This window comes from Cannabis sativa, unplaced genomic scaffold, assembly GCF_029168945.1.
Source record: "Cannabis sativa cultivar Pink pepper isolate KNU-18-1 unplaced genomic scaffold, ASM2916894v1 Contig7, whole genome shotgun sequence".
NCBI lineage: Eukaryota > Viridiplantae > Streptophyta > Magnoliopsida > Rosales > Cannabaceae > Cannabis > Cannabis sativa.
The window spans coordinates 7,507,098-7,529,262 of NW_026870043.1; the positions used below are offsets into that span (position 1 = coordinate 7,507,098).

The following is a 22,165-nucleotide window of genomic DNA, read 5'->3' on the forward strand; positions in this document are numbered from 1 at the left end:
CCATGGTTGATTATGTTCTTGGAGAGGCGGCCAGCTTCAGCAGCAAGCTAAACAACAATGCAAGTGTAAGAAAGAATCTCCAAAAAAGAAAAATAAGGGGAAAAGCAAAATTACAAAGCACTTACCACAGTGAGGGAGTGGCTGAGGTCCTGGACCTGGAAGATGGAGTTCAGGGAGGCACAAGTAGCGAACCGCTTAGGCGCGCACCGGGTAAGTTGAGACGCAAACTCGCCAGTCATCTCCGCGGCGAAGGGAGCCAAGGTGGGCCCAAGGAAGCGACAGAACCAGTCCGATAGGGGGTCCAAGTTTAGGTCCCACGGGTCTTGGTAGTCCGGGTTGTTGATGGTTTCTTGCACCTCAACCCGCAGAACCCTCCTAAGGGCTTCCACCTCGGCAAACCCCCGGGAGTATTCATCCATGGCATAGTTATGCTTGGCTATCCGGAGCTCCTGCCTCGCCTCGTCTCCAGGAACCGGAGTCAGCACAATGTTGGGAGGGGCAGTATGCTCTTCCATGGGAGAGACCCCACCATCAAGACCGTGGGCCGGAGTGTCAGCTCTCCGAGGCCGCTTGGGCTCTTCCTGGGCAATCATTTTGCCCTTACGCTTGCGAATCAGAGCAATTTCTTGCTCTTCTTCACTTTTTTCAACTTCCTCAGGAAGAGCCCGGAGCCCTCCTGCACCTTCTTCAACTTCCTCAGAAAAGCCCCATTGCTTTTCTTGACCTTCTCCCGGCAGCACCTCCTCGTCATCCACTAAATCAATAGTGTCGGGGGGAGCGCTGGAAGAAATCTTTAGAGCAGGGGCCATTGGGGAAGAAGTAAAGGCAGGAGGAGCCTCAGGAGTGTGAACCCCAGCAAGCTGATCCAAGATGGCGTCCATGGAGATACCTGCTACAACAAAAGTAAGCAAGTGTTAGAACATCCGTGGGAAACCACCAACACAAGATATGGCAAATAAGCTAGTCCTACCCGGACTTCCTAATTCGTCCCTAGGGAAGTTCCGAATTTTTATGCTGGCTGCATCATCTCCGAGATAGCTGTCCGAAGGCCGGAACCAGCTGGATGTAATGTAAGCTGAAGGACCTAAGGGAACGGGCTCCGGAGGACCAGAACCCATCCGGGACCGACCTAGGAAATCTCCTAAGTTTGAAAAATAAAATTCCTTCAAATGATCTCCCCACCGGGTCGAGGGCATCCTAAACCTATACAGACACTCGTCGAACCCTACGGGCCTACGACTGGCATACTCGCCAACAGAAGGAACATAATGAATTACCAAAGGAGACTTACCGCCGGCGCCGGAAGTGCTGGCACCAGGAGCCCCAGTGTTCGGCTCTGGAACCAAAGGCTGTGGCCTGGGAGCCCTTCTCTCCGTTGAATCCCCAATGTGAAGGGGCTTCCCGGCAATCGCCTGACTCCTTCTCTCCACCGGGCTCCCCACACGGAGCGTCCTCCCGGAAGCCGCCTGGGCCTTAGAGTACGCCTTCTCCTGGGCCTTCCGGTAGAGATACTCCTGGTATTTCTTCTCTGCCGTGGCGATGATCTCGTCCCGGAAGGTCTTCTCCGCGACCGGCGCCCTCACATTGGGACAGATGACCCGGGAAAGGTTTGAGTCCTCCACGGATTGATGCGGGAGGATAAGTTTGGCCTTCCTGCAGTTCTCCGTAGTGACCAGACCCCCGACGTCAAGATCGGCCCGGTCGTAAGAGGCAAAGGCCTGGGCTCTCCGAAGAAAGGCCTGAGTAGGTGCAGTCCGTTCATATGGAGGGATCCTCACCCACTCAGTAAGGAGCTCCGGATGGTCCACTGCCCTAAATCCGGAGGAGAAGAAAAAGCGATGGCGATACTCCTTAACGTGAGTCTGCCTGTTATACGGGACCACCCCTTCGTTAGCAGGGTGGGCCCGGAACCCATAAAAACCGTCCTTAAGTTTGTCCCCCTTCTTGGGGACGGAAACAAGTTCATAAAAATACAAAATTTCCGCCGGGCGGGGAGATCCCCATCCTCGGGCGGCGTAAAAAAAAAATAAGTCTGAAAGCAGGCGGTATGCTTGGGGAATAAGTTGGTATGGCGCAAGGTCGACAAAAACTAGAAAATTAACAAAGTAATCCTGAAGAGGAAGCATGGCCCCAGCCATCAGTTGCGTCTGGCTCCAGGCCCCGAAGCCGCCGTAGTTGTGGTTGGGCGTCTCCGCGTCGCAAGGTGGCCGATGGTAGGTTCCTGAGGTGGAAGGCTTGATTCCAGCGACCTCCACAATGTTCTCCAATTGGTGGGGACAGGTCAAGGTGGAATAAAGCTCAGCCGCTTGCCATCCGGTCGCCCGGGACTTATACCCCTCCTGGGCAACGGGTCCCAGGGAGACCTCTTCAAGGGTAGCCATGCGCTTACCACTTTTCTTTGATGACTTTGAGGCAGAAGCAGACATTTCGCTATTCTGTAAAAAGAGTAAGATTCCAGCAGTTAGGCCCCATACAAAACCCTAAAATAAGAAAAAGTGAATGAGGGTCCCCTAACCGCTGGAAAGAGGCCCCCTCCAGACACGTGTCACACAGGAAACCCTAGAAGGATTCCCTGGACAAGTGTCGGGTGCAGTAAATTCACAGAAGACGGCTTTACGTGATAAAGAAAACAGAAAGAAAAGAGTCTGTCCTATGCCCTAAGCAACCATTATACGAAGAACGTATGGCTTTCTACAAAGAAAATACACAATAGCAACAGAGGCGTGACAATGGCAATCCTATCACTAGAGCGGTAAATTCAAACAGACTACATGAAGGATTTAAACACTTGCGTGCCCTGAAATTTCGAATGCAAACATAGAAAAGAACAAACAGATAAGTAATAGCATGCCATTCAATAATAAAGCAAAGGATGCAAAAAACTTACGATGAAGTGTTGAACTGGCAGTCCTGCTGCAAGTCGAGTAAAGACAAGAAGGACTGGTAGCAACGAGCGAAGAAGAACTGGGAAAATCGCAAAGTGTTTGAAGGCCTTGTTCTAGGTCTGAGAATTTTCTCTCTAGGAAATTTGAGCAAAGTTGGCAAGAAATGGGAAGTAACCGAAATGAAGAAAAGGTGGTGGCTTTTATAGGCAAAAATGCATGAGGAGCAGGCGTCCTCACCTACCAATCTAACGGTGAGGGAAGCGCACGATTCAAATGCTCAAAGATCAACTGACCAGATTGATTTACAATAAAGGCGGTGGAAACGCTTGAGTATCCGTCTGACACCATTAATGCACCGTATCAATCAATGGGCGTGAAACGAATCGACCCCTGCAAAAAGTGAATCGCTGCATTAAAAGCCATCATTAAATACACTCTCACGCGCTCAAAGCTCGTGCCAGGAAACCGAGGAGTCAACCGGAGGCACTTGAACAAGCCTTGTTTCATTTTTCAAATAAACAAGGCTTGGGGGGTAAATGTTGCCCCTAATTTTGGCCAATATACGTGGACCAATCAGACAGAGACACGTGGATCAAGCAATTCACAATATTTTCTAAGTCTTTATGCCATAATGTAACGTCCCGGACGTAGGTCCCGGAGAAGGCATGTGGAACTCAACATGCTCCCAGAAGCTCATATAACGCTAAGGCGTCTCCGTGAGGTGTCAGGTTTCTCCTGAGCAATCAAGTCGCATTAAATGCCGCATGGGAGGGGAAGCGTGTTGGGACTGCTACACGCAATAAAGTCTCACGGCACAACCTCCAACCAGCAGCGCCACAGTAATGATCATTTAAGTCTAGCGACGGCTACACTGTGAAGAGTCACGTCAATCAAAAGGCAATAAGGACATTCCACATAAAACCCCTACAACACCTAGGGATTTGACCATGCATTACCCATGGTATATTCATTGGGAATACCCAACTTTATGGATACTTACAGATTCACTTGTAAGGACAATTCTAGGGATTACCCCACCAAAAACACTATAAATACCCCTTCAAAGCTCATTAAATGGGATCGAGAATCTTGGGCTGCATATGAGCAAGTAGAGTAAATACTCACCAAGAACATTCTATGTATTTATAAGGGTGAAATTCTCCCAAGTATAATCTCTGTATTAAATACATCCATAAATAACAAAGACTCGTGGACTAAGGCTCATTAACGCCCCAACCACGTAAAAATCCTTCTCTCACTTTCTTACAGCTCAATAATTTTATAATATTTTATTAGTTGCCGAAAATCTCGGTCAACAAGAACGTTTAGTCATTTTTCCTTCCAGGCAGGACTTGCATACTGGCAATTCACCTAAGACGAAATCTTTCAATGGACCGTCTTTGGTTAGCCTATTGAGTCTATCAAAGCCTATATGACCTAAACGTAAATGCCATAGATAAGTTTGATCATCATTATCAATCTCTTTTCTTTTGAGGTTTATAGGTTTAGCTACATTGAAAAGTTCACTGTTTAGTGAGATTTGTGTATTTGATCTTAAAACATAAAGCCCTTGTTCCATGGAAGCAACACATATTTGAAATCCATTACGAGAAATTGTACAATAAGAACTCAAAAAATTCAATATATAAGATTGTGTTTTCAAACATGAGACACTAATCAAGTTTCTACTAAAGTTTGGAATAAATAAAACATTTTCTAAAATTAAAAATCTTTGTTGAAACTTGATGCGGGCTTTTCCTCTAGCTTTGACTGACACTAACTCGCCATTACCAACTTTAAGCTTTAACTCTTCTGGAAGCAGATTTTCCCAAGTTTCAAGCAGCTGCAGTGAAGAACATACATGGTTAGTAGACCCAGAATCAACAATCCAAGTGGATTTGTCGTTCTCTAAAACACATGATTCAAAGACAAAAGCATTACCTTCGTTTGAATTGTTTAGAAGTCGGGGACATCGTTCTTCTTGATGTCCCTTTTCATTACAATTCGAACATAGAAGATTATGTCTAATAATTGTACTTGAAGAAGCAGCTTTGCTAGAGCCTTCATGCTTAATCATTTTCCTCTGATTAAGATTTGCAAACCCAGTAGGACCCATTGCAATCAGATTCCGTTCATGGGCTCGTAAGTCTGCTTCGAGCTTGTCCATGTCAGAGGAGTTGAAATTGTTCATCATGTAAGAAACAACAAATTCATTATACTCCGGAGGAAGACTATTAAGAATGAATTGGACCCATTGTTCTCTTGATAAATCAATTCCTAATAGATTTGCCTTTTGGAACTTCAGATTCATCATCAACAGGTGCGAGTTTATGCAACTACCAGGATGCATTTTCACACTCTAGAGTTCTTTTGCTAAGATATTAATTACTAAGAGAGGATCGGGGTGAGGGTTATTCATAATGGGACTACAACACATCAATAAAACAGAAGTAAGGTTTTGGTTCATAAATTCATACACATGTTCAGAAAATAACAAATAATCCCATATGTTATAAAAATACTAAATCTAACATAGTTTATTTTCCAAGGTTTTCAACAAACTGATACAGTGTCCCGTTTAGGCGAGAGTCAAAGCATCATCCATTGAATAAAGTTGTCAACTCATCTAAAATGATAATCATTCTAGCAACCTTTTATTCGATCAAGATTGGAATTCAGCGTTGTCCCGTTTAGGCGAGAGTCAAGGCAATTCTATCTTATGAGCTTCCACCATTGTTTCATATTTTGTAAGTCAAATATGGTCGCCACCTTTAGGGTGATCTATACCATATAAAACATTTACAAAGCTACTTATCTTTCGAGATTAAACGTTGCGAACTTGCTAATGAACGTTCCTCCATTAGGGAGGATTACTCACTAAAACAAACGCTATGTAAAACCATTAATCGAGATCGAATGTCTCTTGATTAAAGCTCATTATTTTAAAATATGTATTTTATTTAATCATTTATTCCGTATTATAATAATGAAAAATTACAAATTAAAGTTGGTTTAAATAAAAAATCAACTTTAATTAAATTTCAATTATTATTAAAATTCGAAATTTAAAATAGAATAAATTTGAAAAAATATCTTGTTTAAGTTGTTTTAGAAGAATCTAAAAAATCAACTTAAATATCTTTCAAATTAGATTTAATTAAATTTAAAATTAACTTATAACCACTTAATTTGAAAATATTCCATTTTAAGTTAATATTTGAAAAATATGAACTTAAAAAATATCTAAAGAATCTTAATAACCAATTCCTAAAATTCCTCGCCATAATTTTAAAATTTTAAATCCAAAAGATATTCAGATTTAAGCTGATTAGTTATAGATAACTAAATACCAACTTAAAAAGGAATATTTAATGAATAATTTAAATTAAGCTTCAGAAAGAATGTAGATGGTTATAATTCTATATTTAATTAAATACAAGAAAATACATATAGTTTAGCTTATAATAAAATTCTTTAAACTATGGTTTTCTTAAATTAATTTCAAAATAAATGAAATTAATTATGTTTCTAATCAATTTTATTAGGTTAAACTAATTTAATTAACCTAGTACAGTTATTCAAATCAGGCAAATGGGCCTTCATAATTTGGGTAGTTCATGTGAGGGGGCCTGAGTTCAGTATGTCATACCCACTACTATGGCTCCCAACTCTCACACAAGGCCCAAAAGAGAGGAATTTAACCTTAAAATGAACAACTGTTATTAATTGAATAGACCCAAAAACTAAATGGGCCTGAATAAAATCTATCAAAAACTATGATATTTTATTTAGCAACAACAACCTATATGCATCTATAATAAAATTAAACATATAGGCTCATACAGGCACACATTTGGATGGATCCTATCATGTGGCTAGGTCATACACAGATGAAAGAAGATTGTAAATATACCTGTTACAAATTATTTACTTGACCAAGGGCGCCATGAGTTAAAATCAGATCATTGGATCTGTCAACAAGTTAACCATGGCTATTTGCAATCAAGCAATAATAGGTTTTAAAAACTTACAAACAAGCTAAAAACACATACTCCTCCAACAAGGTTAGCTAGATAGTTGGATGTAGGATTTATTTAATTTTAAATAAATAATTTCGAAAAATAATTCCAAAAACAGATATTAAATTATTTTTGACGAAAATTTACAAACATCAATCAATCATCAAACAACACTCAAAACAACATGATAACATCCAAAACATCAAACAAATTGTTTTAAGTCCAAATTTCTTGCAAGCAAATCAATTACCATGGCTCTGATACCAGTTGTTGGAAATTATTTCACCAGGATCTTAGATCTACTTACAAGTATGTTGATTAACATCCTAAATATGAACTTCTAAAACGATTATGAAATAAACACATATAAAGTATGAGAAATCTTACATTGGGTGCAGCGGAATAAAATGTCTCATTCCGTTCAGATCTCTAACCCTTGTATCGTTTCTGTCGCAGAGTATTATCAAGATCTGAACTGGATCTCTTTCTCTCCTTCTTTAGTGCTGAAACTCCTTCTTGTTGAATGTCTTTCTTCACGATCTTCCTCACTAAGATTGAGGTATCACTTGCTGTGTGTGGGCACTACTCTAATAACTAAGTGGTCTCGAAATTTCAAGGAAGAAGAAGAGTAAGAACTGGCAGCTAGGGTTTAGAAAGAGAAGGCTCAGGTTTTTCTCTGAATGAAAGTGTAATTTTCCTGAAGCCTTCACTATCTATTTATAGCATTCCACTAGGGTTAGGTTTGAATTATTTGACATTAAAATGATGAAAATATCAGATAATAAAGCCTATAAAAGTGGCCGGCCTAGCAGATGTGGATTTGGGCCTCACTTTTGCAATTTTGCAGTTTTATCATTTCTGCATCTCATTTTCTCAAAAACGCCAATTTTTAAATTCAATCACTTAAATGCCAATTCTAACTATTTAATTACTATAAATAATTATTAAATAATATTGTCATTTATCATATTTATTAATTGAACCATACAAAGTATCATAATTAACAAATATGCCCTAAAAACTCTTTTTGTACAATTTCGCCCTTACTTAGTGAAAAATTCACAAATAGACATAGTCTAATTTGAGAATTATAATTGATTAATCAAAACCAATTATATGAGTCTTACAAGCAATATTATCTCAACTAGTGGGGGGAGCATGGGTCTATATAACCGAGCTTCCAATAAGCATATCAAGAATTTATAACCTAAATTCACAAACTTATTAATTCTTCGTTGAATCCACGCATAGAACTTAGAATTGCACTCTCAGTATATAGAATGCTCTATATGTTCCACCATATAGACACATCATTAGTTATCCATTGTTATAATCCTAATTTGATCAATGATCCTCTATATGAATGATATTTCAGCTTATGTGAAATGAGTACTCCACCATTAATTTTCGTTTGGTCAAGCTCGAAGGAGATCATCCTTTACTTACTATTCGCCAGATAGAAGCTATAGATTCCATGTTTATGTTAGCGCTGCCACTCAATTGCACTACCGTGTTCCCAAAATGTAAGTATCACCCTGACCCAAAAGTAGGCTTAACTAACAAATCAAAGAACACGAATAACCTCTTGAGATTGAGCCTAATCATAACAGGATTAAGATCATTTGATCTAGGATCAACTAGGCGATATTGACTTGAATAGATATTACGGTAAGTTTAATAAATCTAAGTCAAAGTTCAATATCGATCCCTTCCGATGCATACTCCATGCATCCAACCTGAGCTTTACTTTAACCAATGCTCTGGAAAGAACATAGCATTTCTCCAAATGCAAGTAAACTCTGTTGTAGATTATCATATCAGTAAAACCCTGTGTCTGATAAATCTAGGAAACTTTATTCACATAGTCATGTTTACTTTCCAATATGTTGACAACACAATAAACAGGATCAAGTATGTGAAAAGGGTTTCAGATGAATTTATAAATCAAATAGACAAGCAATTGATAAGATGAACCAAAACATACACAAATGAATGAAAAATACTTCTGTTTCTTTATTGATGTTGAATAAACTAGATTACATTGAAATGGAGTTTTATCTAGGGCATAAAACCCAACAGCATGGTGGGCCACTTTATCAGAGATTTTCCTCAGGCCAAGAAAGATGATACAAAAAAGAATACTACTCAGAACCCGGGGCGACTTTTTACCATGACTCTGGTTGACGCTGATGCTAGTCCATCAGTGGTGACAGGTCAATTATCTATAAATGGTTGTTCTTATACTGTATTGTTTGACTCGGGAGCTACTCATTCCTACATGTCCATTAGGAGAATTGAAATTTTCATAATCCATGTGATGGATATGCTTCGGGGTTTGGTACCCTGTTATCTTTAGGAGACGTTATAGTATCCACAAGGTGGATTCGATCTTCGTCTTTTTGGATTGACAGTTGTGAATTAACTTCCAATCTAATAGAGCTTCAACTGTCTTATTTTGATTTAATCATGGGAATGGATTTTCTGTCTAAGTATCAGGCAACGATCGACTGCAAGTAGAAGATGGTGGTGTTTGAGCCCGATAGTGCCAACCCGGTAGTGTTTGTGGGTAAAGTTCGGGGACACGCATACCAAGAATAACACTTCTGAAAACAAAAGATTTGGTGAGAAGAGGTTGTTTGGGATTCATAGTTACTGCAGTGGATACCAGCCAACCTGTGACATCTGGACCTGAGAGTACAAGATTGGTATGCGAGTTCTTTGACGTCTTTCTAGAAGATATATCGAGATTCCCACTTACCCGAGGGATTAAATTTATTATTGAGTTAGTTCCGGGAGCGGAACCAGTATCAAAAGCACCATATCAAATGGCTACTGTAGAATTGAAGGAATTAAAGATCCAGTTGCAAGAGTTACTGAATGTGGGATTCATTAGACCGAGCTACTCTCCTTGGGGTGCTCTAGTATTATTTGTGTTATCCCAATTTTGGCACTCTGACGTGGCATCGCATGCTGGTGACACGTGGAATCAACTTCACAAAGAGATATGCCAAATAGAATACCGCACATATCTACACAGAGGAAGCTTTCCTAGTTGAGTAGTGGACAACCCAAACAAGATGCCAACACTTAGCAATTTCAACACTTCCATCATGAATCACAGAAGCAATCCCTATAACTCTAGGATCATATCACAGAGATATGGCAAGCTATCCAAATCCCTTAATCAGTGTATTCTGTATTTAATGTGTAATCTTACCAATTATAGACATTGTAAACAGAAGGGAAACTTTCCCTCAAGCTTATAGCCTTATAAATAGTTATCTATTCTTACTGGGCAAAGGGTCGAAAGAATAATCTAAGAGAGTATTCTCATAGACACCATTGTAAAAGCTTTAAGAGAAGAATCACTGCATTCTTTGTTCTTAAGTCAATACAAATGAAGGGGAGTAGGCTATTACTGAACTGCTCGAGGCCGAACCTCTTTCAAAACTCTATGTCCTTTATTTATTTTACGATATTACACATTTATTATATCACTTATCGCTTACAATTAAGACTCATTGTCGTTGGCTAATAGTGAGGTCAACATTTTGGTACTTTCATTGAGAGTAAGGGTCGCAAACTGGCTCTTTACTTCAAATTTAGTCATAAACACAATGGTGGTACCGACTCGTAGAGGTGTGGTCGATCCAACAAATCCACTGGCAGTGGATCCCGCACTGTAGAATCCAGAAAAATGCAAGGGTTCCACTAGCCAGAAATCCTAAACAACTGCCAACCGTAGGTTAAGGTGTGACGACTCCTTTGAGTGAAATCGCACCTAGTGTGCAAGAGACTGGAAATACCAGTTCAGCAGCCAATCAGGGTATTCCCAATACTAGAGTTTCGCCAACAATAAATGTTCGAACAACCGTGGGAGATGAAACCGAGATCTAGAACCTCCGTGCAGCTCTTGGACTCATGCAAGGTCATAGTAATACCTTGCATCATGACCAGGAGAAGCTCCGTGCTGCGGTGAACCTTGCATTTGAAGAGCAAAGGCATCTGTTCGCTGAATGGAGGGATAAAGAGGTGGAAACGTTGAGGGCTCAACATGCAGCCATTGACAACCGAACAAGACAGGCCACCGTGCTAATATGAAGAGCCTATCAGGCTACCAATCAGTAACCTACAACCATTATCCTGCTGGGCGAGTCAGATAAAGATCGAGCTGGGAACACCTCTCATACTCTAAATGGTCAGCGTCCAATCCCCAGTCACAAGTTCCACCTGTGGGCCCAGTGGTAGGCGGCCAGACCTTATCTAGTAATTCGTCAGGAGAGGTTATACCTAATAACTCCACCGAGGTTAATGGTTTTGGCCAGGTGATCAGTCAAACCAACAAGTCACTGAGACAACCGTGAGTATTTATATTTAGTAGATTGGGAACAGCTCATGATCTCTGAGACGATCTGAACAGAAGGAGAGGGTTAGACGAGCAGTATGTCGCACCAGCCACTACACCTAGGGCTCGTGTTCAAAATCCCGCTCAAAGAGATTCTGACGTGACTCTGGTCGGCCAAGAGACTGAAGAAGTAAATCCATCTGTGCAGGCACAGTTGGATGAACTAAAAAATATGTTCCAAGGTCTGGCCAGTCAGAAGAACAATGACCTCGAGTTGGACCGAGCACGTGGAACCCCTTTCTCCCCAGAGATCAATGTCCTAGAGTTGCCTCACAAGTTCATGATGCCAACCTGGAAGATGTATACTGGGAAGGAAGATCCCTTATCACATGTTAAGTATTTTGAAATGCAAATGGACCTACAACGAGTATGAGGAGATGTATGTGACAGAGTTTTTCTTGCCACCATCTCAGAACCCGCCCAACAATAGTATTTCAAGTTGACACCTGGAAGATTCAACTCTTGGAAGGCTTTCTCCTCAGAATTTCATGCGCAATTCTCTTATTCTTGCAAACTCCCATTGCATTTGGAAGACCTGGTCGAAGTGAAGCAAAGGCCAGGAGAACCTCTCCAAGCTTATATCAGCAGATTCATGATAGAGGCAACGAAGGTTGTATGGTTGACTGAAGAAGGGAAATTGACCGTGATACTGGAGGGCATTGAAGTTCTCGGAGAACTTGGAAGGATATCAAAAGAGACAGACCAGTATATTCCATGAGTGACTTCCTTGATCGTGCAGATCACTTCATCAAGCTTGAAGAGGCCATTGAGCGAGCAGAAGTTGAGCTTAAGTCTGGCCATCTGAAAGCTCCCTCTGGTGGAACATCTGTCTAGCTCCCTTAGTACCCAAGCAATTCAAGCTCGAGCGGTAAACAGTCTAACAACAACAATAGACAAGGTAATGGGAAAAAGGGAAAGTTTGTTAGCAAAACCGAACAAGCGCCTAGAGACAATTTTTCCAAGTTCACTACTTTCTCTATCTTAACTGAGGATTTGGAAACCATTTACATGGCTACTCAGTCATTAGCTCCGTACAAGAAACCCGCTCCCATGAAAAGGACGTAAGTAAGAGAGACATGACAAAGTTTTGTCGTTTTCATGGAGATTATGGCCATGACACCAACAAATGCAACAATTTGAAGCAGGAAATCGAATTTTTAATTAGAAAGAATAACGCACACGTGCAAAAATATGTTAAGACCAATCAAAATCAGAGGGTCGCTCAGACAGATAATAATCAAGATTTACTGCCGCCACCGGTGGATGGGCATGTACAAGTAAGAAGTTGTCCTGGAGATTCAGGCAAAGCCCGGGAGAGGTATGCCCGAACACTACAGCACGAGCAAGAGGAAGATGTCTTGGTCATCGAAGAAAGGAAGCATAAAATACCACAGGAATGGGAGCCCCCCATAATGTTTAATGATGAAGATGCTGTCAAGATTAATTTCCCATACAACGATCTGTTCCAAATAGCCAACAAAATGGTGGCCCGAACTATGATAGATAATGGAGCCTATGCAAATATCTTGTTTTAAACACCATATGAAAAGATGGGGCTCCAAATCAAAGACTTAACCCTTGTCTTCAGCCCATGTATGGTTTCTCCGGCCAGAGTGCTGCACCTCTAGGGCAAATTCACCTACCCCTCACTATTGGGCAAGCTCCGAAGCGCATAACTATAATGGCACAATATTTGATATGGGACGTTCCATCAGCCTTTAATGTCATGTTGGGTCGACCAGCCTTATATGACCTAAAATTTGTCACGTCGATATTTCATTCTTGGCTTAAGTTTCCAACAAAAAATGGGGTTGGGTGCATGAGACGAAATCAATAGGTTGACGGGAATGTTACAACCTTGCCCTAAACAAGGCTAAAAAGGAAGTATCCTCTAGTTAGAGTTCAGATAAGGGAAAAGACATTGCCAAATAGAGAACCGCCCAAGGAGGGGATGAAGATGTGTATCCCCAACTTGGGGAACCAAATACCAATGTTGGTCAAATGGAAGAATTCAAAGAAATTGGAATCCACCCAAATGTTCTGCCTAGGAAACTCAAAATTGGAAAAGGTCTGCTGCTCAAAGTAAAATCAGCATTGACAAAATTTCTAGGAGCAAACCTAGACATTTTTGCATGGTCATAATCTACCCTTCTATAATTTCACACGTCCTAAATATTGATCCTAATTTTCAGCCTGTTCAACAAAAAAGAAGATTGTTGTACAAGGAGCGAGCCCTAGCGCTAAAAGAAGTGGTAGAAAAGCTGCGCAAAAATAACTTCATAATCGAAGCTTTCTACCTGGCCTGGGTGGCCAATCCCTTACTAGTGCCCAAGCTGAAGAAAAATGGCGAGTATGTATTAACTTCATCGACCTCAAAAAGGCGTGCCAAAAAGACTGCTTTCCACTTCCATGAATAGATCAACTTGTGGACACAACGGCAGGACGCGAAATATTAAGCTTCATGGATGCCTATTTGGTGTATAATAAAATCAAGATGCATCCACCGGACCAAGAACATACAAGTTTCCGAACAGATATGGGTTTGTACTACTATAAGGTTATGCCATTTGGCCTCAAGAATGACGAAGCTACATACCAAAGATTAGTAAACAAGATGTTCAAAGACCAGATCGAACAAAATATGGAAGTGTACGTGGATGACATGCTCGTCAAATCCAAGAAGGTTGGGGGGCATATAGGTTACTTGGACGAGTGCTTCAAAGTCCTCAAGAAATACAACATGAAACTCAATCCCCTAAAGTGCTCCTTTAGAGTCAGCTCTGGTAAGTATCTAGGCTTTATCGTCAATGCCCGAGGAATTGAAGCCAATCCAAAGAAGATTCAAGCCCTCCAGGATATGAAATCGCCAACAAAAACTAAGGAAGTTCAAAGTTTGACTAGTCGGATTACCGCACTCAGCAAATTTGTTTCCAAATCAATAGACAAGTGGGTCCCATTCTTAAACATCTTGCGAGGAAATAAGCAATTTTAATGGACGGAGGAATGCGAAAGAGCTTTTTCAGGTAATAAAAGAACATTTGCTCTTAAGTGAATTGTAACGTCCCCGCTTCAAGCCTCCATTGGGCCTTTACACCCACGGAATAATGGCTCTTATACAAGAGTACGTCACTCTGGCTGCTTCATGGACTTACGACTGGCCCTACAGACAAACAGGAGTGTTTCCAGCATGCTTTGTCCTCACTTGCACGCTTCTTTGGAAAACTTCCCAGGAGGTCCCCCATCCTAAAATTGCTTCAGGCCAAGCACGCTTAATTGTGGAGTTATTTCGAGATTGGCTACCAAAAAACAAGGTGCACCTTGTTGATATAGGTAGTACCAATCAATCCATTAAAGCCCTCTTCAATTGTGTAGTCCCATACTTACACAGTCTCAGAATCAACCCACTTGACCTTTTCCAGGCGATATGGGATTGGACAGCTTACCCGGTATTTCCCCTTACGGATCATGGGACTACTGAGTGTCACATTAATGGCCTTCTAGGCAGACCACACCCAAAGGTTCGGATAAAATTTTCAAGTACTCAAGTCGGATAACCACCTTTGAAAGTACAATTTTTTTTTTCTGCAATTTGTTTTGTTTACGTTAACTAAAGATCGTATCAGATCAGCATAATAGCTTTGATGTAAGTTACTACGATAAGAGACATATTTCCAACCAACAAATGAATAAAGATGTTTATTTAAATTCAAATTGAGTCGAGTTCATCAGCATGTTATTAATTTACCATCCAATGCGTACAAAAGGTTTGGTCGTACCCAAAACCCCGAACAGACAAAAAAAGCATACTTGTAAAAAAAAAGTGACCAAGAGTCATAAGTCTGCTCAGTCACTTGGGGGGCACCTATACGTGTACAAAGGATTAGGTAAAAAAACAAAACAAACACAATTGTGCGATAATTATAAACAAGGAACAAAATTCATTTAATTACAAAGCATTCAGGTCTGGGATTAAAGGCTGCCTTGCCAACCAGTTGTTCAAAAAATGCAAAATATATTCCAAGTTTAAAGACCGCTTGGCCAGTGACCTTGTCTTAAAAGAAGGCCTATTGGCCGAATAGATATAAAAGAAGGCCCTTAAACAGTAGGAGTCCTAGGCTCCTTGTACGGGTCAGCTGGATTTGAAGGAGCTAGGGGATCATCATTCTAAGTGGAAGGAGCCTCAACATTCTGATCGGTAGGAGAAGTGGAAGTGCATGCCTCGTGCTCCCCATAGGCCGCCTGAGCAGCGCAGTAGTCGAGAAACATGTCTTTGGAAGCGCCCAGATAGTCAAAGTTTGCTTTGGGATTGGCCTTCCAAAAGTCATAAAATATCTCGAGACCAGCTGTCTCTAACGCATTCACCTTCTCCCCAAGCCTTACCACCTCGGACTTCTGGTTATTAACCTCAGCTTTGAGTTCCTCCTCCATGGCCTTCTTTTCAACCTCCAGCCTGCGAAGAAGGGTCCGGAGATCCTCTCTTTCGTCTTGGAGACTGGTCACTTCCTGAGATAAAGAAGCAATATTAGCCTCAAGCTGTTTGGTTGATGGCATATCCTACAGCTCCTTGGTCATCTCGACAACTTTGATCTCAGCTGCTAGGAGTTTCTAGTTGACTTCTCCCAGCTCTATCCGCACAGCTCCATGTTGAACCCGGGCATCCTTGGCATCCTTCTTGGCCAAGTCCACTTTCGTTCGCATTGTGTTGGAAATGGCAAGGTTCTTAGTAGCAACCGACTTAGCTTGGGAATAGGCATAAGCCATCTTCTAACCAGTCTGTGCAAAAAGAAGACATTACAATCCAAACTAGTTAGAGAGAAGTGAAAAGGAAATGTTAGAAAAGACTTACCCGTGAAAGCTCTTTCAAAACTCCTCCCATGACCAGCTCAAAGGACAAGTCATTGTCCGCCCCAGCCAACTGTTCGTTCACCTTAGGGACCGACCAACTCACATAGTGGGTGATCATATCTCTGCCTCTTTTCGTCTCCTGGGGCAATATTAGAGGTGGGGTAGGAGCCTTAACTTGTTTAGACCCACTTCTGATCAGCTCGGATCCTCCCTTTGCTTGCTCAAATTCTCCGAACTCCCTCCTCAAGAACCTTTAGATATAGTAATTTTCGGGATAGGAAGGTCCACGACAGGTCGTTCCTCAAAAAGATCAATGACCTCTCTAGTTGGTGCCTTCTCTTTTTACGGAGTCTCACCGCCTTTGGATTTCTTCGCCGGAGGGGACAAGTTCGAGCTTCCCTCCACTCTCTTTCTCAAAGCCTCAATCATTTTCTGAGACATTTATGCACAGAATAAAAACAATATAGTCAGAAGAAAGTATAAAATATATGAAGGCATTAAAATCAAGAAATGCAAGATGTAGTACTCTGCACGCTGGCAAGAGCATTTGCCCGAACAAGCACGGACGAAGCATCATCATCCGAAGAATCTTCTTGCTCTTCCAGGATGGATTTCCCCTTTCCTTCTACAGGGGTGGATGGCCGAGCAGGTAGATCAGGCTCTCTGATTCGGATAGTATGTTCAATGGGCCTCTGCTTGGTCGGGAGGGTTTCCTTCTTCCCGAGCGGCCTCTCTTGCTCTAAATATTCCTGAGCCTCCTTCCCATGCTTAGAATATTCCTCAGCATACTGCTTGGCTCATGCATCACCCTTCAACTTAGCCTCACAATTAAGTTGAATGAGCTCCTTCTCTTGCTCAGCTCCGTCATCTAGGCAAGCACTGGACTTCTTCTCTCTCCCCTTCATAGGCTCGAGTATAAAGTCTGTCGGATAAAGTTTGTACAGAGTTGGCCTCCGATGTAAACAAAGTGATATTCCGAGCACCATCCAGTAGATGGACAATCCTTTGAGCCCTGTCTCTAAGTGCCAATGTGAGGGGTGGACGGTAATATATCGCGGTCTGTTGAAACTGAGTATAAGTGGAATCCATGCCTTCCACAAAATAGTACACGTCAACCAAACCCCTAATCTTACTAACATCCCTGTCCACGGTGCCCGTTAGCCACTTGAAGTCTGGCTGAGAGAAGTAGAAGTACCCTGACTTGCTTTGCTTGGGGGTAGACTTCAAGTCAAAGAACAAATTGACCTCGTGTGGAGACGACACACCCCATCCTTGAATGTCGTAGGGGACAAAGAGGGCAGACAGGTACTTAATGCCCTTGGGAGTGAACTAGGTCGGACAAAGGCAGAAATAGTCTGCCATCCTCTTGAAGTACGGGTGCAAAGGCACCATTGCCCCTTGCATAGTGTGAGCACCCGACCAAGCACACATCCCTTTCTACGGGTTCGTTGCCCGGTGATTCGGGGAAGGAATGTAACACTCTAGTCTGCCCAAATATCCAGCCTTATCCAAGGCCTTCATGCGTGCCTCACTTATTTTGGACGGAGGAGTGCTCACCCATATGGCACCTAAGGCACCTTGCCTCTTGTGAGGAACTGTTTCAATAAGCTCCTCAGTGACGTAGCCCTCCCCTTCGACCAAGACTTCACCCTCCGCAGACACCGACTTCTTGACCTCATTATACCCTCCAAAGTTTGGAGGCCCAGCCACTCCTTCCTCCTCAGCCTCGGAAGGGCTGGCAGGACGGACGTCGTCCTGCTCCTCAATCTCCTGGACTTCAATGTCCCCCTCATGATCTCCCTTCTCCATTGCAGGCAGATCTTGTTCGGGACTTGGCAATGTGGCGAGCTGGGCCACATGAGGATCAGATGCGTTGACCTTCTGCATTGTCGGCTTTGTGGGGGCCATCATCCTCCTCCTGGACGGATGTATATGTGTATGGCGTGCAACCGTAACAGTAGGGAGATCAATTGGGATGCCAAAGTGACCCTAACTTAGACGACCAACAGGAAGAGTATCAACAACACCTGGCCGAACGATGTATGTGCAGTTGGACGGAAGATAGCGCCTCCAACCTTTTTTCACTTCCCAAATGAAGCGGTTGTACCCCTCTCAAGCGATCTGCTCAGAGTAATAATGGTGCTGCACTACGGGTTTTGGGGTAGAAGAACGATCACTACTCACCTCCCAATCTTCAAAGCTCGAGTTAGAAAGTTCGTCACTCGAAGAGGACGGGCTGGCGTGAAGACTAGGCTGATCCCTTGTACAGAAGTTGAAGCAAGTCTTGGTCAAATCGGTGTTCGCCTCCCCCAAAACTCACCAGGGTTCATCTACAAAAGACAACCACGAGATGAGTGGTTGGCTGGGATATTGAACAATAAATAGGAAAATATGGCGACCAATATTACTCAACAGATTAAAAGGATGAAAAATGTACAACAATCATGTCAAACCCCAGAAGTTTAAAATTTTTGGGTTTAGGGTTAAATTTCACGAAGCTTAGAAGGAACGAGGTGAAAGACAAACAATGTGAGATTAAAGGCAAATGCCATAAACTATGAAGTCGTACGGACTATTACAGAGACAACCACAAAGCTTCGAACCTAGATTTTTTCTCTATCTTCTACAACAAGTCAAGAATGCATACATTTTCTACAATGGAAACCCTGAAATTAAACTTGCAGAGTTAAAAGAGGAGGAGATTAAAAACTTACTCACTGCTTGAAGCCTACATGAAGTACAGACGAAGTTGTTCGGATACCTTTTGTGGGAATCTCATGACAGACTTGAAGTAAAAATCATTTTTTGCTCTGAGTTTGTTTAGTAGAGAAATCAGTAAAAGTAAAGTATGAGGAAATGCTAGCCTTATTTATAGGCAATTTGGTGAAAAGGGGTAATCATTTCGAAATTCCTCAAACGCTTCAATTTCCTCCCACAAAGCAAATATTGGGAAATCAAAACTAATCAAGTGTAACAGTCAAAGCGTGAGGAGAAAACTGGGTTTCGAGGCACTAATTAAGTAGAGCATTAATTAGCCGAAAACCGAAGAGATGCCTGGTCAGCCTCACATCAAATCACGAATAGACGTGCCTAACACGTGTCACCCATTCAAATGCAAAGGCAGCTCGGATGCAGTCTACACGCAACTTTAGAAGTCCCGTACAGACTTGGGGGGAAAATGTTATCCCAATTTGAGCACTCTAACGTGGCATCGCATGGTGGTGACACGTGGAATTGACTTCACATATCTGCTCGAAAGAGATATGCCGAACAGAACACCACACATATCTGCGTGGAGGAAGCTTTCCTAGCTGAGCAGTGGACAGGCCAAACAAGATGCCAACACTTAAAAATTTCAACACTTGCATCGTGAATCACAGAAGCAACCCTATAACTCTGGGATCATATGACAGAGATATGGCAAGCTGTCCAAATCCCTTCATCATGTATTCTGTATTTAATGTATAATCTTACCAATTATAAACATTGTAAACAGAAGGGAAACTTTCCCTCAAGCTTATAGCCCCATAAATAGTTATCTATTTTCATTGGGCAAAGGGTCCAAAGAATAATCTAAGAGAGTATTATCAGAGATACCATTGTAAAAGCTTTAAGAGAAGAATCACTGCATTCTTCGTTCTTAAGTCAATACAAATCAAGGGGAGTAGGCTATTACCGAACTGCTCGAGGCCAAACCTCTTTAAAAACTCTGTCTCCATTATTTATATTACACCTATATTATATCACTTATCGCTTACAATTAAGACTCATTGTCGTTGGCTAAAACCGAGGTCAACAGTTTGTAATGAAGAAAGACGGGTCACTGCGAATGTGTATTGATTACCGGGAGTTGAACAAGCTTACCATCAAGAACAAATATCTTTACCTCAAATTGATGATCTTTTTGATCAACTGAAGGGGAAGACAATCTTCTCCAAGATCGATCTTCGCTCAGGCTATCATCAACTGAGAATTCGAGAGGAAGATATCCCGAAAACTGCATTCCGTACTCGTTATGGACATTATGAATTTCTTGTGATGTCTTTTGGACTCACCAATGCATTGGCGGTATTCATGTATCTTATGAATCGGGTGTTCAAAGATTACCTGGATAGGTGTGTAATTGTGTTTATTGATGACATCTTGGTTGATTCTGAATCAGAAGAGGAATATGAGTTGCAATTCAGATCAGTATTGCAACGGTTAAGAGATCACAAGCTGTACACTAAGTTCAAAAAGTGTGAACTCTGGTTATCTTGTGTCTCTTTCTTAGGGCACATAGTAGAAAAGATGGGATCATGGTTGATCCGACCAAGATTGAACCTGTTTGGGATTGGCAAACACCAAAATTAGCTACTGAAGTTTGAAGCTTTTTAGGTTTAGCTGGGTATTATCGTCAGTTCATTGAGGGTATCTCAAAGATTGTAGTACCCTTAACGGAGCTGACCCGAAAGAACCTAAAATTTGTTTGGACTGATCGGTGTGAGAAAAGTTGTCTACAGTTAAAGCAGCGCCTCATTACCGCTCCATTGTTCACTCTTCCGTCAGATAAGTAAAGGTTTCCTACTCACGACTTAGAACTCGCAGCACTAGTATTTGCACTAAAGATTTGGCAGCATTACTTATATGGCGTGAAATGTGAGATATACACTGTTCATAAAAGTATGAAATACTTCTTCACCCAGAGAGACCTAAACATGAGACAGAGACGTTGGCTAGAGTCGGTGAATGATTATAATTGTGAAATCCATTATCACCCTGGGAAGGCAAACGTTGTTGTCGATGCCCTGAGTAGAAAAGGTTAGAGTCTGATAAATAACAGTGAAGCAAATCTCCCAACAGTTAGCACATGAAATGACCCGAGCTGGAATTGAGTTTGTTGTGGGGCAATTGGCTAATATTACCCTGTAATCTACTCTTTTGGAGTGAATCAATGAAGCACAGTTGTAAGATCCAAAATTAGTGAAAACCCGAGATAGGGTTTCAGCTGGGAAGATAAGTGACTTTACAGTAGATGATATGGGAATGCTACAATTTATGAATCATGTTTGTGTGCCTATGTACGATGACATTAAAAGAGAGATCATGAATGAGTCTCATACAAATCCTTATTCAGTTCTGGGTCAACAAAAATGTATCAAGGCCTCAAGGCCATGTTCTAGTGGCCGGGCATGAAGAATGATATTGCTGAGTATGTTGCTAAGTGTCTTATTTATCAGCAAGTGAAGGCTGAATATTAGAGGCCTGCAGGGTTACTATAGCCACTGAATATCCCGGAGTGGAAATGGGAAGATATTGCCATGGACTTTGTGGTTGGATTGCCTAGGATCACGGGACAATATGACTCTATGTGGGTCATAGTTGAAAGGTTTACAAAATTAGTGCACTTTTTACCTGTTCGGATGAACTTCTCCATTGATTAGTATGCTGAGTTATATGTTAGAGAAATTGTTCGTCTTCTTGGAGTCCCAAAGTCCATTGTTTCAGAAAGAGATCCGAAATTCACATCAAGATTCTAGGAGAGTCTACATCGAGCTACGGGTACTTAGTTGAAATTCTGATGAGGACATCAAGGACCAAGTATCAAGTCCAATTCCAGTGGGTCCAGTGACTAGGGCACGAGCTAAGAGATTCAAGGAAGAGCTTAACAGCCTAGTACACAAAGTCTTAAATCAAGAAGAGACCGTTGTCAACACGGAAGGAGAACAAAGATTAGTCATACTCATCAAAGTGGACTGAATTTTGAAGCTTCATTATATGTGTCACGTTTTATTTAATTTTATGTGTCACGTTTTTATCATATGGTCGTAGTTGTCACATTTATATGTGTCAAGTTCTTTTGTGTGGGAGTTACAAGAGTGGAGTCAAAAGGTCTTCATTATGGAGCTTTCATTATGAAGACCAAGAGTCTTATTTAGTATGCTTTTATTGGAACGACCAAAGGTCTTAGGTGTGTTAATGTTGAAGTCCAAAGGTCTTGTAGGTATCATTTTCGTCCTATAAAAGGGACT

At 41.6% G+C, this 22,165-nt stretch overlaps 2 protein-coding genes across 2 annotated transcripts in view; both read left to right on the forward strand.

Moving 5' to 3' along the window:
- Nucleotides 1–12,027, forward strand: part of LOC133033401 (uncharacterized) — a 55,687-nt gene extending 43,660 nt beyond the window's left edge. Inside the window, exons 6-10 of the mRNA XM_061108115.1 lie at nucleotides 9,554–9,609; nucleotides 10,862–10,993; nucleotides 11,122–11,264; nucleotides 11,325–11,676; nucleotides 11,779–12,027. Coding sequence (XP_060964098.1) covers nucleotides 9,554–9,609; nucleotides 10,862–10,993; nucleotides 11,122–11,264; nucleotides 11,325–11,676; nucleotides 11,779–12,027 — 932 coding nt within the window. The remainder of the gene's footprint in view (nucleotides 1–9,553; nucleotides 9,610–10,861; nucleotides 10,994–11,121; nucleotides 11,265–11,324; nucleotides 11,677–11,778) is intronic.
- LOC133033402 (uncharacterized) lies at nucleotides 12,024–12,844 on the forward strand. Its single transcript, XM_061108116.1, has 2 exons — nucleotides 12,024–12,126; nucleotides 12,330–12,844. The coding sequence occupies exons 1-2, from the start codon at nucleotides 12,024–12,026 to the stop codon at nucleotides 12,842–12,844; spliced, it is 618 nt and encodes a 205-aa protein (XP_060964099.1).
- The last annotated feature ends 9,321 nt before the right edge of the window (nucleotides 12,845–22,165 follow it).

Bases quoted from the DNA above. Each gene is read 5' to 3' on its own strand.
- LOC133033402 (XM_061108116.1), top strand. From the start codon at position 12,024: ATGAGTGACTTCCTTGATCGTGCAGATCACTTCATCAAGCTTGAAGAG. The intron at 12,127-12,329 runs GTGGAACATCTG...ATGGCTACTCAG, and splicing joins CCATCTGAAAGCTCCCTCTG to TCATTAGCTCCGTACAAGAA.